At 41.3% G+C, this 15,921-nt stretch overlaps 1 protein-coding gene across 5 annotated transcripts in view; it reads right to left on the reverse strand.

Annotated features, from left to right (window-relative positions):
• IL15RA (interleukin 15 receptor subunit alpha) overlaps positions 1 to 15,506 on the reverse strand; it is a 140,118-nt gene extending 124,612 nt beyond the window's left edge. For all 5 annotated transcript variants that reach the window (XM_077264477.1, XM_077264479.1, XM_077264481.1 and 2 more), the window contains exon 1: positions 15,168 to 15,506. In XM_077264477.1, the coding sequence (XP_077120592.1) occupies positions 15,168 to 15,258 (91 nt within the window). In that variant the 5' untranslated portion in view covers positions 15,259 to 15,506. The remainder of the gene's footprint in view (positions 1 to 15,167) is intronic.
• Positions 15,507 to 15,921: the final 415 nt, after the last annotated feature.

Consider the following 15,921-nt stretch of genomic DNA (forward strand, 5'->3'; position numbering starts at 1 on the left):
GTTTGCACAGAAGGCTGAGCGTTCCCGCAAGAGAAGTTGAAATGCTGCTAGTGATGAGCGAATATACTCGGTACTCGAGATTTCCTGAGCACGCTCTGGTGTCCTCTGAGTATTTGTAAGTACTCGGAGATTTAGTTTTCAGTGCCGCAGCTGAGTGATTTACATCTGTTAGCCAGCATAAGTACATGTGGGGATTCCCTAGCAACCAGGCAACCCCCACATGTGCTTATGCTGGGAAGTAGCAGTAAATCATTCAGCTACGGCGCTGAAAACTAAATCTCTGAGCACTAAAAAATACTCGGAGGACACCCGAGTGTGCTCGGGAAATCTTGAGTACCGAGTATATTCGCTCATCACTACATGCTGCGGCTTGGAAACCTGCACCATGGGTGAATTTATGCTACGTAAAAACAGGGGAACAGCGGTCATGGAATTGCTATCACTTCCATCCACTGTTCTTGTGCTGCTGTACAACGGTGGATTTTGGAATCAGCAAAAGTACTCTGCTTTCAAAACGCTACTATTCCTGATCATGGGCATACAACCTAAGGGTTCACTAACGCTAGTGAGTAGCCAGCGTTTAACTCACATGAGTTTTATCATTGTATAACACTAGCTCCAATGTTATACTATGGAACAGTGCTGACCAAGGTTTTTTTTCTCATGCTGATTCGGCATGATAAAAAAAACTGCTGCATGCTGCGATTGACATCGTATATAGGACTGCACCTATACTCACCTATACAAGTCTATAGGAACGTGCAAAACATTGGACTGCACTCGGCTCCTGTGATCCAGTTATCGCATACGAGAAAATCAGATCACCGTTAAATGACTCTCGGGTCACGTTCACAGCAGAGTATGAGACGACGGTCGTTTGCATATAGCATCCGAGTCTCTCGCATGAGAGAGCCCTAATTTGTAGACTTTCCAAATGAATATGCATGTCATGGCATGAAGATTTGATCAGAAGAGAACATCATGTTATATGCACACTGTGATCAATCGTGTTTTACAGCAATCTTGAATATTTTATCACAATGATATTTCAACACATATTGATCTAACCTCTGTGCAGCAAAATTACATAGTTACATAGTTATTAAGGTTGAAGGAAGACTTTAAGTCCATCTAGTTCAACCCATAGCCTAACCTAACATGCCCTAACATGTTGATCCAGGGGAAGGCAAAAAAAACCATGTGGCAAATAGTATGCTCCACATTGGGGGAAAAAATTCCTTCCCGACTCCACATACGGCAATCAGACTAGTTCCCTGGATCAACACCCTAACAAGGAATCTAGTGTATATACCCTGTAACATTATACTTTTCAAGAAAGGCATACAGTCCCCTCTTAAATTTAAGTAACGAATCACTCATTATAACATCATACGGCAGAGAGTTCCATAGTCCCACTGCTCTTACAGTAAAGAATCCGCGTTTGTTATTATGCTTAAACCTTCTTTCCTCCAGACGTAGAGGATGCCACCTTGTCCCTGTCTCAGGTCTATGAATAAAAAGATCATCAGAAAGGTCTTTGTACTGTCCCCTCATATATTTATACATTAAAATAAGATCACCCCTTAGTCTTCGTTTTTCCAAACTAAATAGCCCCAAGTGTAATAACCTATCCTGGTATTGCAGACCCCCCAGTCCTCTAATAACCTTGGTCGCTCTTCTCTGCACCCACTCTAGTTCAGCTATGTCTTTCTTATACATCAGAGACCAGAACTGTGCACAGTATTCTAAGTGTGGTCGAACTAGTGACTTGTATAGAGGTAAAATTATGTTCTCCTCATGAGCATCTATGATGCTTTTAATGCATCCCATTATTTTATTTGCCTTTGTAGCAGCTGCCTGACACTGGCAACTGAATATGAGTTTGGCATCCACCCATACACCCAGGTCTTTTTCATTGACGGTTTTGCCCAGAGTTTTAGAATTAAGCACATAGTTGTACATCTTATTACTTCTACCCAAGTGCATGACCTTACATTTATCCCCATTAAAGCTCATTTGCCATTAATCAGCCCAAGCTTCTAGTTTACATAAATCATCTTGTAATATAAAATTGTCCTCCCCTGTATTGATTACCCTGCAGAGTTTAGTGTCATCTGCAAATATTGAAATTCTACTCTGAATGCCCCCTACAAGGTCATTAATAAATATGTTAAAAAGAAGAGGGCCCAATACTGACCCCTGTGGTACCCCACTGCTAACTGTGACACAGTCCGAGTGTGCTCCATTAATAACCACCCTTTGTTTCCTATCCCTGAGCCAGCTCTCAACCCACTTACACATATTTTCCCCTATCCCCATTATTCTCATTTTATGTATCAACCTTTTGTGTGGTACCGTATCAAAAGCTTTTGAAAAGTCCATATACACTACATCTACTGGGTTCCCTTGGTCCAGTCCGGAACTTGCCTCTTCATAGAAGCTGATCAAATTAGTCTGACATGAACGGTTCCTAGTAAACCCGTGCTGATACTGGGTCATTAGGTTATTCCTCTTCAGATACTCCAGTATAGCATCCCTTAGAATGCCCTCCAGGATTTTACCCACAGTAGAGGTTAAGCTTACTGGCCTATAATTACCGAGTTCAGTTTTTGTCCCCTTTTTGAATATTGGCACCACATTTGCTATACCCCTGTCCTGTGGTACAGACCCTGTTATTATGGACTCTTTAAAGATTTAAAATAATGGTCTATCAATGACTGTACTTAATTCCTGCAGTACTCAGGGGTGTATCCCATCCGGGCCCGGAGATTTGTCAATTTTAGTGATTTTTAGACGCCGCCGTACTTCCTGCTGGGTTAAGCAGGTGACACTTAATGGGGAATTTTTGTTATCACTGATCATATTGTCTGCCATGGGATTTTCTTTTGTAAATACTGATGAAAAAAAGTCATTTAGCATATTGGCTGTTTCCTCATCCTCATCCACCATTTCCCCCAGACTATTTTTAAGGGGGCCAACACTATCATTTTTTTGTTTCTTACTATTTACATAGTTAAAGAATATTTTGGGATTATTTTTACTCTCTCTGGCAATGAGTCTCTCTGTCTCAATTTTTGCTGCCTTGATTTGCTTTTTACAGAATTTATTTAATTTTTTGTATTTATTTAATGCCTCATCACTACCTACTTTCTTTAATTCTCTAAATGCTTTCTTTTTGTCCCTTATTGCGCCCCTTACAGCTTTATTTAGCCATATTGGTTTCCTCCTATTTCTAGTATGTTTATTCCCATACGGGATATACTGTGCACAGGTCCTATCCAGGATGCTAATAAACGTCACCCATTTTCTTTGTGTATTTTTATGTCTCAGGATATCGTCCCAGTTAATTGCACCAAGATCCTCTCTCATCCATTGGAAATTTGCCCTCCTGAAGTTTACTGTCCTTGTAACCCCTCTACTACACATCTTATTAAAGGATACATGAAAACTTATTATTTTGTGATCACTATTCCCCAAGTGACCCACAACCCTTATATTTGCTATGCGGTCTGGCCTGTTGGTTAATATTAGGTCTAGCAGTGCCCCCCTTCTTGTTGGGTCCTGAACCAATTGTAAAAGGTAATTGTCTCTCATAGTTGTCAAAAACCGATTACCTTTGCTGGAACTGCAGATTTCCATTCCCCAATCTATTTCAGGGTAGTTGAAGTCCCCCATAATAATGACTTCTCCTTGAGTCGCAGCTTCATCGATTTGCTTTACGAGGATATTCTCCATTGATTCCATTATTTTTGGAGATTTATAACAAACCCCTATCAGTAATTTATTATTTTTCCCCCTCCCCTTATCTTCACCCACAGGGACTCTACATTTTCATTAAATTCACCTATATTATCACGCCGGATGGGTTTTAAGGACGATTTTACATATAAACACCCCCCTCCCCCTCGCTTATCTGTACGGTCATTTCTGAAAAGGCTACAGCCCTGCAAGTTAACAGCCCTGTCATGGCTCTCATCCAGCCATGTTTCAGATATCCCCACCATGTCATAATTATGCTCCAACAACATTAATTCTAATTCGTCCATTTTGTTGGCATGGATTCTGGCATTAGTATACATGCACTTGATGTTCCTCTCTGTACCTCTATTCTTTCTTAAATTATTAACTGTTCTAACCCCACCCCCCATGCCACCGCCACCCCCAACTTCCTTATTTGTGCCCAGGTCTCGATCTGCACTATCTTCCCCTCCTATAAATTGAATACCCTCCCCCCAATCCCTAGTTTAAACACTCCTCCAACCTTCTAGCCATTTTCTCCCCCAGCACAGCTGCACCTTCCCCATTGAGATGCAGCCCGTCCCTAGCGTAGAGCCTGTAGCCAACTGAGAAGTCGGCCCAGTTCTGCAGGAACCCAAACCCCTCCTTCCTACACCAATTCTTGAGCCACTTATTAACCTCCCTAATCTCCCGTTGCCTCTCTGGCGTGGTACAGGCAGTATTTCGGAAAATACCACGTTGGAGGTCCTTGCTTTCAGCTTGCAGCCTAATTCCCTGAAATCATCTTTAAGGACCTTCCACCTACCTCTAACTTTGTCATTTGTGCCAATGTGCACCATAACCGCTGGGTCCTCACCAGCCCCTCCCAGTAATCTGTCCACCCAATCAGCGATGTGTCGGACTCGAGCTCCAGGTAGGCAGCACACCGTTCGATGATCCCTGTCTTTGTGACAGATTGCCCTATCTGTTCCCCTAATAATTGAGTCCCCCACTACCAGCACCTGTCTGGCCTGCCCTGCTCTCCTATTTCCCTCCTTACTGGAGCAGTCACTCCTCCGGCTTTCAGAGGACATGCCTGGCTGCAGCAGTGCTACCCCTGTACTGGCACCCACCTCATCTTCCAACTTAGCAAACTTATTGGAGTGTACCAGATAAGTACTAGCCTCCCTGGCACTCTTCCCTCTACCCCGCTTCCTAACTGTCACCCAGTGACAATTAGTGAAAATTCAGGTATTTTAGGGATTTTCTAAATTAAATCTGCTTGCTGGATTTAAAAATACTTGCCAATCCTAACATCCCCCTTCTCCAGCAATGTCTCTGGGCCTTTGTTGACAGGCCGCAGCACACATGAACGCTGCAGCCAATCAGTGGGCACTTTTGTCACCTGTCAACAAAAACCAGACACAGTAGTGAAGAGTAGTGATGAGCGAATATACTCGTTACTCGAGATTTCTCGAGCACGCTCGGGGGTCCTCCGAGTATTTTTTAGTGCTCGGAGATTTAGTTTTTCTTGCTGCAGCTGAATGATTTACATCTGTTAGCCAGCATAAGTACATGTGGGGATTCCCTAGCAACCAGGCAACCCCCACATGTACTTATGCTGGCTAACAGATGTAAATCAGTCAGCTGCGGCGAAGAAAACTAAATCTCCGAGCACTAAAAAATACTCGGAGGACCCCCAAGCGTGCTCGAGAAATCTCGAGTAACGAGTATATTCGCTCATCACTAGTGAAGAGGCTGCGCTAGAACTTGATAAGGTGAGTAGTGCCGAATATATTATTATTAATTCAAGCAACCAAGCACAGGTATTTAAATATTATCAATGGAAAACCCTTTTAAAACTATATCATGGATCTAATGCAGGTAGAGTGCGAGTGGCCAAAGTTGACCTTTATATATAGGCAAGTGGTGGCTACGAATAATATTTTATGCAGAAGATAGATGGATCTCTGTGTAAACTTGTCAAAATATCACCTTGTTAAAATAAAAATTACAAGACATCCTATATTTTACACACCAACTACTTTCATTTTCCTACAAGGTGGAATTGTTTTTTAAAGATGAAGAAGGAAATACAATTGGAAAATGAAAAAATACCAAATAAGTTTCACTTCACAGTTCCACAGAAGCCTATCATGTTTTTTTTTTTTCTCTTGTAGGTTTTATATGTTTTATGGCCAATGTGAACATGCGTTTATGTGCTACATGTGTACCAATTTAAGTTAAGCTCAATGTTTGTGTTTTTTTTTCTTTGTATTACTGCATTCTGTGCTAGCTGGGGTATGGCCACCCTTTTCTGAGCTGGAGATTGTATATAAGTCTTCCCCAGGCCGGTGTTCTACTGGTTGGGCCCAGTCCTGTTGTCTGCCCTTATTCACACTGAGGTCAACATTGACACATGGTAAGGTTTTAATATTAGACAGTGTAGGACTGTCCCGATCAGAGTTACCTTGACGTGGTGGGATGGCTTTTATGCTATTTTTTTTTTATCAAAAACAGTATTACTAAAAACTCTGTCTTATTTAGATGCACTTTTTGCTCTGTACTTATTTACAGCAGGGTTTATGCTCATTTTTTTCTCTTGTAGGTTGAATAATATTTAATGCAGAAAATAGATGGATCTCTGTGTAAACTTGTCAAAATATCACTTATTTAAAATAAAAATGACAAAACATCCTATATTTTACACACCAACTACTTTCATTTTCCTACAATGTGGAATTGTTTTTAAAGATGAAGAAGGAAATACTCTTGGTAAATGGAAAAATAGATGACAACCACCAAATAAGTTTCACTTCACAATTCCACAGAAGCCTATCTCATGTCTTAGTATAGAAAGTTAAAATGACCATACAATTTTATATAACAATCTCACATTAGCTAATGAATGCCCAGTAAGGCCTGATTCAGATATCAGTGATTTATCTCATACAAGATAAATGGTACGATTTTATCAGTGTTTTGGATCTGATTTTCATCAGTGTTTAATCAGTGCGTCAGTTTTTGCAATCAGTGTTTCATGAGTGACTATTCATACTGACTATTCTTTTTTTTGCAAAGCTTCTCCTATTCCTTACAATGTCAAACATGGACAGCACACGAAAAGCACCCGGATTATACACTGATGGCATCCATGTGTTGCCTGTGAATTTCACAGAGCCATGGGCTTGTATGGGTGATTTTGCCCTGACTTTGGATCAAAATCGGACATAACAATGTGGCGCCCCTAGGGGTATTTGCCACAAAAATAGTTATTGACACCAAATACAAATATTAAAATAGCAAGACTGCACTACCATCTCCGGCCAGAAGGGGGAGCTCCAGAGACTCCCCTTGATCTATTCTGGTCTGAGGACTGGCAGTTGGGTTGAGGAGCTGAAAGTGAGAGGTCGTATAACTGAACTCCTAACAGCCCTATGACGGATTATAGGCCCGTAATACCCATAGTAGGAAAAGAGAAATAGAGAAAAAGGACACTGTGAGAACCGGGTAGCAATAACCTCTACCCAGAATAGGCGCAGAGACGGATACCGGATCCGTGGCTATATTCGTTATATATAATACAGCAACCGGAAGAAAGTGAGGTGATAATCAGCTTCACCAGGGTAAGACGCAGCAACAGACACAGAGTTCAGCGGTATTCCCAAAGGGGGTAAGCCGACAAAAAAGGACTCGGGTTGTCCGTCGAACCAGAGCACAGAAGAGACAGATTGGGTCGGCAGCCAGTTCACATACAGCAGTAGGGCCATACAGAAACTGTGCATAATAAGAGGTCGAAATCCTAACAGGGTCAAAGTAATTCAGAGTTCTTATACAGACTCCGGTGACAGTATTGGTTGCAAATCCCTTTTTGTTGAAGTAAACTGGTTAAACATTTCAGCGCCTCAGTCTTTCATTTGGACAATAGCCATCGATCCAGGATCGGGGTCATCACAGCTGAGAGGACCTGCTGCTGATCAAGTAAGTGTCTGTTCCTTCATGATATCCCTTGCACTGTGCATCGCCTGAGGCCACAGCACCGGGTCAAGCCTCTAGTGACATCCCCCTCAAGAGACGGACCTCTTTGATCTGGTGCTGGGTACCTTGGTCTCCTGGGCGTCACAACTCCATGATTTTTTCAGTGGCACATGGTCTGAGAGAATTCAAGGACATGTGATTAAGCTAGATTGGGTAAATGTACTTGGCTTTTTACTTCTCAGTTACTGTGCTGCTGTTTTGCCGAATCTAAACCCTTCTTTCACCTAAGAAAGCCACCAACTTTTCAGACTACCCTACAGTTTGCAACGGTATTCTGAGACACTAGACTGTTGTCGGATGAACCGATGATGATGATGATGATGGGTGGGTTAGGGGGACAGAAGAGTGTCTCAGTCCACTGCTAGTCTGAAGAAACCCAGGAATTGGCAGACTGGCAGCACAACATGCGAAAAGGAGGGCAACATTTACTAAGCAGATTTTGTGTAAAAATGTGAGGAACTACAAATCATTTCCATACATGTACATGGGGTTGTTTCTGCAGCACAAACGTGGATTTCTAAAAGCCCTATTCCGATGACTAAGAAGGTCACAAAAATATTGGAAACAAATGTTAATTTGTGCCAGATACTTAATGCAGATTTTACAACATGAAATTTGTAGCAAATCCGTGGCAAAATCTGCTTGCAAGATGTATGTACATTTTGAAACATATATGTAGCAAAATCAGAAATTAAAAATGTTATATGCCTCTGTGCACTCCCACCACAAATAGCTCTTCTGTGTGCATGAGCACGCCGAATAAATTTCGTCTCCAATTTGAAGTATCTTGGAACATTAAATAGGAAATTAGCTAAAGCAAAGACTAAAATAAATAGTTGTAAATGAAGATGCTTTCATTTCAAATGCGAGAGGTTTAACTGCCTTCCCACATCCGTATAAAGCCGCAAAAAACAGTACCAGTGTCAACAGTGTTTTGGATCAGTGTGCAAGCAGTGCCATCAGAATGTCATCAGTGTTTTGGATCATGGGGCAGCAGCTCACCCACAGCCAGGTACGGACTGGGGCTGAAATTCAGTCCTGGCATTTGAAATCGCACAGGCCCATGTTGCTCCCGTCCCCATGAACTAGATGGGATATATTACTAATATTACCCTGGATGGAGGGAAGGAAGATTTTCTACAAGACCAATATTTCTAATGATACCGGAGACCTGCTGGGGTAAGTGACAGAGTCAGCAACTTTATGCTCTGTCAAAACTCTTTAACAGTAGGGGTATCTTGAGAACATGGATTCTGTTAACAACGTAGCAGACAAGATAGCTTATGACCAGACAGGCCTTGCCAGAATTGCCAGATGGCCAGTCCGGCCCTGCCCACAGCTACTGCCCTCTGTCACTTTACATATATGTCCCAGCTTCTCCTCTGATGTACAGTGCCTTACGAAAGTATTCGGCTCCCTGGAACTTTTCAACCTTCTCCCACATATCATGCTTCAAACATAAAGATAACAAATGTAAATTTTTGGTGAAGAATCAACAAGTGGAACACAATTGTGAAGTTGAGTGAAATTTATTGGTTATTTTAAATTTTTGTGGAAATTCAAAAACTGAGAAGTGGGGCGTGCAATATTATTCGGCCCCTTTACTTTCAGTGCAGCAAACTCACTCCAGAAGTTCATTGTGGATCTCTGAATGATCCAATGTTGTCTTAAATGCCTAATGATGATAAATATAATCCACCTGTGTGTAATCAAGTCGTCGGTATAAATAGCACAGAGAGCATCATGAAGACCAAGGAACACAACACGCAGGTCCGTGATACTGTTGTGGAAAAGTTTAAAGCCAGATTTGGATACAAAATGATTTCCAAAACTTTAAACATCCCAAGGAGCACTGTGCAAGCGATCATATTGAAATGGAAGAAGTATCATACCACTGCAAATCGATCAAGACTTGGCCGTCCCTTTAAACTTTCATCTCAAACAAGGAGAAGACTGATCAGAGATGCAGCCAAGAGGCCCATGATCACTCTGGATTAACTGCACAGATCTACAGCTGAGGTGGGACAGTCTGTCCATAGGACAACAATCAGTCGTACACTGCACAAATCTGGCCTTTATGGAAGAGTGGCAAGAAGAAAGACATTTCTCAAAGATATACATAAAAAGTGTTGTTTAAAGTTTGCAACAAGCCACCTGGAAGACACACCAAACATGTGGAAGAAGGTGCTCTGTCAGATGAAACCAAAATTGAATTTTTTGGCAACAATGCCAAACGATATGTTTGTCGTAAAGGCAACACAGCTTATCACCCTGAACACACCATCCCCACTGTCAAACATGGTGGTGGCAGCATCATGGTTTGGGCCTGCTTTTCTTCAGCAGGGACAGGGAAGATGGTTAAAATTGATGGGAAGATAGATGGAGCCAAATACAGGACTATTCTTGAAGAAAACCTGTTGGAGTCTGCAAAAGACCTGGGACTGGGACGTAGATTTGTCTTCCAACAAGACAATGATCCCAAACATAAAGAAAAATCTATAATGGAATGGTTCACAAATAAACATATCCAGGTGTTAGAATGCCCAAGTCAAAGTTTAGACCTCAATCCAATTGAGAATCTGTGGAAAGAGCTGAAAACTGCTGTTCACAAACGATCTCCATCAAACCTCACTGAGCTCGAACTGTTTGCCAAGGAAGAATGGGCAAGAATTTCAGTCTCTCAATGTACAAAACTGATAGAGACATACCCCAAGTGACTTGCAGCTGTAATCTCAGCAAAAGGTGGTGCAACAAAGTATTAATTTAAAGGGGCCAAATAATATTGCACGCCCCACTTTTCAGTTTTTCTGAATTTCCACAAAAATTTAAAATAAGCAATAATTTACGTTCAACTTCACAATTGTGTTCCACCTGTTGTTGATTCTTCACCAAAAATTTACATTTGTTATCTTCATGTTTGAAGCATGATATGTGGGAAAAGGTTGAAAACTTCCAGGGAACCAAATACTTTCGCAAGACACTGTATATGCCCCATCCTCTATTGAGATGTATATGCTCCAGCCTCTCCTGTGATGCATATAGCCCAGTCTTTCCTGTGATGTATATGCTTCAGCTTCTCCTGTGATGTATATGCCCCATCCTCTCTTTTGATGTATATGCGCCAGCCTCTCCAATGCATATGGCCAGTCTCTCCTGTGATGTATATGCCCCATCCTCGCTTGTGATGTATATGCGCCAGCCTCTCCTGTGATGCATATGGCCCAGTCTCTCCTGTGATGTATATGCCCCATCCTCGCTTGAGATGTGTATGCCCCATCCTCTCCTGTGATGTGTATGCCCCAACCTCTCCTATGATGTGTATGCCCCTACCTCTCCTATGATGTTTATTCCCCAGCCTATTTTGGATTTTGTCTCCAGAAACCTCTCTTGAGATGTGTATACCCCATTCCCAGCATCTCAAATGTGAGTATATGCTTTATTCCCAGCATTTCTTATGTGATGTAGACCACCCACTGCTTGAGTTCCTTAATGTTACATGAGTAGTGATGATTTCCCACTGTGAGGAGACATGCAGAGTAATCTACATCTGTATTCAAAACTTACTGCTGCAAGTTCTTTTAAAAATTAATCATAAAGAGTCCACTGCCCTCCAGACCTACGCAAATCTGGAAAAGCAGTTGTGAGTAGCAACATCATCAATACCCCCTAACATCAATCATTACACCAAAGAGAAGCAGTTTAAGCCATCACATTATGGGTCAGTTAATTGTTTCATCAAATATGCCAGGGTCATTTTCAAGTTGATAATTTTGTACGGCCCCCTTGTCTAGGTCCCTGGTTAAAGCTGCAGTGAAACGCGCGTTGGGCAAGGTGGAGAGAGTGGGTAAGCAGCATACAGCACTTCAGGCTCTTTTTCCTCTTCATTTTCAAGCACATGCCATTTTACAACTGTACAGTTACTACCTCAGTGGTTGTACAAGATGTTTTTCCATTGTGGACACTGACACTGAATTAATGTAGGCACTCTACAAGCACTTTATTTACAAAATACCCTCCTGAATTTCAGGTGTCAATGAGCACTTTGGACCTACTGCTTTCTAGTCTCTATTTTTCAATTATGGAATTTAATCTCACCATTAATTACTAGTTTTTTAGTTTTTGACAGACTATTCCTGATTGATTTAGTATTCATACTCGGCAAATCCACATATTCTATTGAGTCGTGTTTCATAGTATAGGTTTCTCATTCCCAATGGTCACACGATAATTAAAATCTAAAATCTAAATGCTACTCTACCAAAGGGAGCAGGTTGGCTCAACTCTGCTGGAAGAACAAGTACTATTCCTTTGGACAAAAGCTAGGCACAATCATGTGGCAGCTAGTGCATTATATTTCCCATAGAGTGTACAGTGGGTCAGGACACAAAGAACACCAAGTAGGAAGAAAATTGTACCATCTCAGTAAAGTATTTTTTACACATATAAATGCTCCTTAACACACAACTTTTTCAGCATATATGATGCTTTCCTAAAAAATAGCAGCATTTTAAGTGTTCCCAGTGGCATTTTTTATTTTGTTATATCTGATGAATACATTTTTCCTTTTGTTTTTCAAAGCCTAAAGAAAATATTGTAGGAAAAATGACCTAAAGCATGCTGAAGCCACCAAGACAAGTAAAAAAAAATACTCAAAAAAACCTCTTTGTATAGAGCACTGTTAAACTTTACTATAACCTTTAAGGGAACCTGTCATGTGAAAAATGCTATTAACCTGCAGGTATGAGGTTACTCTGCAGGATAATTGCCTTTTGACACTGTGTGACCACCGAATTGAAAGCCCAGCTGCCAGGAGGAAATTCATAGAGGGCTTTCTGTCATAGAGACACATCAGTTATCGCTCAGTACTGTGCAGTTAAGTCCATATACACTCACCGGCCACTTTATTAGGTACACCATGCTAGTAACGGGTTGGACCCCCTTTTGCCTTCAGAACTGCCTCAATTCTTCGTGGCATAGATTCAACAAGGTGCTGGAAGCATTCCTCAGAGATTTTGGTCCATATTGACATGATGGCATCACACAGTTGCCGCAGATTTGTCGGCTGCACATCCCAAAGATGCTCCATACAAGGCAGGATGGATCCATGCTTTCATGTTGTTTACACCAAATTCTGACCCTACCATCCGAATGTCGCAGCAGAAATCGAGACTCATCAGACCAAGCAACGTTTTTCCAATCTTCTACTGTCCAATTTCGATGAGCTTGTACAAATTGTAGCCTCAGTTTCCTGTTCTTAGCTGAAAGGAGTGGTACCCGGTGTGGTCTTCTGCTGCTGTAGCCCATCTGCCTCAAAGTTCGACGCACTGTGCGTTCAGAGATGCTCTTAGGCCTACCTTGGTTGTAACGGGTGGCGATTTGAGTCACTGTTGCCTTTCTATCAGCTCGAACCAGTCTGCCCATTCTCCTCTGACCTCTGGCATCAACAAGGCATTTCCGCCCACAGAACTGCCGCTCACTGGATTTTTTTTCTTTTTCGGACCATTCTCTGTAAACCCTAGAGATGGTTGTGCGTGAAAATCCCAGTAGATCAGCAGTTTCTGAAATACTCAGACCAGCCCTTCTGGCACCAACAACCATGCCACGTTCAAAGGCACTCAAATCACCTTTCTTCCCCATACTGATGCTCGGTTTGAACTGCAGGAGATTGTCTTGACCATGTCTACATGCCTAAATGCACTGAGTTGCCGCCATGTGATTGGCTGATTAGAAATTAAGTGTTAACAAGAAGTTGGACAGGTGTACCTAATAAAGTGGCCGGTGACTGTATATTTGGACAGAGACATTTTTCTAATTTTGGTTATAGACATTACCACAATGAATTTTAAACAAAACAATTCAGATGCAGTTGACTTCAGACAGTCATTACCAACAAAGGGTTTTCAACCAAGTACTAGAAATGAACATTTTATTTAAAATTATTTAATTTGTCCAATTACTTTTGGTCCTTTTAAAAACGGGTGGCACATGTTAAGGAGCTGAAACTCCTAAACCAATTTTAATGTGGATACCCTCAAATAAAAGCTGAAAGTCTGAACTTCAACTGCATCTGAATTGTTTTGTTTAAAATTCATTTTGGTAACGTCTATAACCAAAATGAGAAAAATGTTGTCTCTGTCCAAATATATATGGACTTAGCTGTATAAACTTGAGTATAAGCCGACTCGAGTATAAGCCGAGGCGCCTCATTTTACCACAAAAAAATGGGAAAACGTATTGACTCGAGTATAAACGTGGTATGCATTGTCCTTTCATCCCCATCCAGGTTTGCATGGCCTTCTCATCCCTATCCTTGTATGCATGGCACCCTCATCCCTATCCTGGTATGCATGGCCTCCTGATCCCCATCCTGGTATGCACAGCTCCCTCATCCCTATCCTGGTATGCATGCCCTCCTCATCCCAATCCTGTGCTTCGGGGCGGGCCTGTGGGCAGATCTCTCCTTGGTTTCTCTGGCTTAGATAAGACTCTGCCTACAGTCCTGCCCCAAAGCACGGGCATCTCATTAACTGAAAACTTCTAATACTGATTACACAAGAACCACAAGAAGGATTTCTTCTCCCCAGGTATCATTTTAATCAGCATAACAGCGCCAACCTGACACTGTCTGTAGTTTACTTATCAAAATCCAGCTGACAGGTTTGCTTTAAGTAACATAGTACAGATGCTTTCAGTCAAGCAAGAGGAAGCAGCGCTGGGTGGGAAATAGAGCTGGAGTGACAGAGGCTTCATATCTTCAGCCTCATTGTATATCAATTCCAACCTGAGAACGCCTGTAGTTTATAAATTCCTGATGACAGGTTTGCTTTAATTCAAAGGAATCATCTCTGAAGCAGAACAGAGCTGCAGTACCAGAGGCTTCAGATCTACAATATTTCATTTTTAAACATACAGCACTCTCATTGATTGATACTCTTTATACTTTTTTTGTGAGATGTAAAATTCAAAAAATATTTTACCAAGTTAAACAAGAACTGTTTACAATAGCTCCGAAAGCTTATTTTGCTTATAATTTAAAGTGTTGACTTCTCAGTAACAGATCAATGGACAATAAATATATTTCCAGGCTTATCTTCAAAAAGCTACATGCATATATAAATAGTTTTGGGTATAACATCTAGCGGACAGATTAAATGTAATATTATTGTTTGTGTATTAATTTTGGCTATGTTATTATTTGTATATTATTATTATATTATTATTTTTTAGCTTTAGCTTTAGGATACATGAAAACGCAATTCCACTAAATAGCAGTAATGAACCTAGTAATACCTAGTAAGACCAAAAAAAAAGCATGATAATGGAGCAGTACATAGACCATTAACCCTTTCTTCAGGCTAAAAAAAGCACAACAAATAAAGTTACATTCCATATTTAGAAACCGCACCTCTTACCTTCGTTACTTTCAGCTGTGAGGGACAACTGTTGGGCAATCAAGATCATCAGGAGTGAAGTTGTGAGTGTTGTGGTCAGGGCCACGGCCATCAGACACAGCAACACGCGTGAAGGGTAGCCTGAACCATCTACAGAGGGCAAACCGCGTGGGAATACACTTCTATACACATGTGTTTCTCTTTGCTAGTTGCAGCCAGACCTTCTCTCCAGAAGGCATGCTTTACTGTCTTGCAAGCCATGGAGTATTAGTTTTCTAAGCTTCCTGATGTGCGGTGGGAATTACTTTCACTTTCATTTAAGAGAAGCAGCTGGATACAGCATGGCTCTGTAGCCTGACACACACACACACACACACACACACACACACACACACACACACACACACACACACACACACACACACACACACACACACACACACACACACACACACACACACACACACACACACACACACACACACACTACGCCTTTTAACCCCTTAGTGACCAAGCCAATTTTTTTTAAATCTGACCAGTGTCCCTTTATGAATAACAAGGAGAATAAGGAGTTTTTACGTATAAAATTGTATATTTTATTATATATAGTATAAATAAGTATCTCAAAAATACAAATACAATGACAATTTATCAATATAGAATAAATAGATGATCAAACTAGGTGCGAGCACAAAGTGATCGCTAGGTGACCAGAACTGACTATTGTGCAGCAATTCAAAAACTGATATTAGACTCACAGATAAGCATGTGCTAA

The sequence above is a fragment of the Ranitomeya variabilis genome, chromosome 5 (genome assembly GCF_051348905.1).
Source record: "Ranitomeya variabilis isolate aRanVar5 chromosome 5, aRanVar5.hap1, whole genome shotgun sequence".
Lineage (NCBI taxonomy): Eukaryota > Metazoa > Chordata > Amphibia > Anura > Dendrobatidae > Ranitomeya > Ranitomeya variabilis.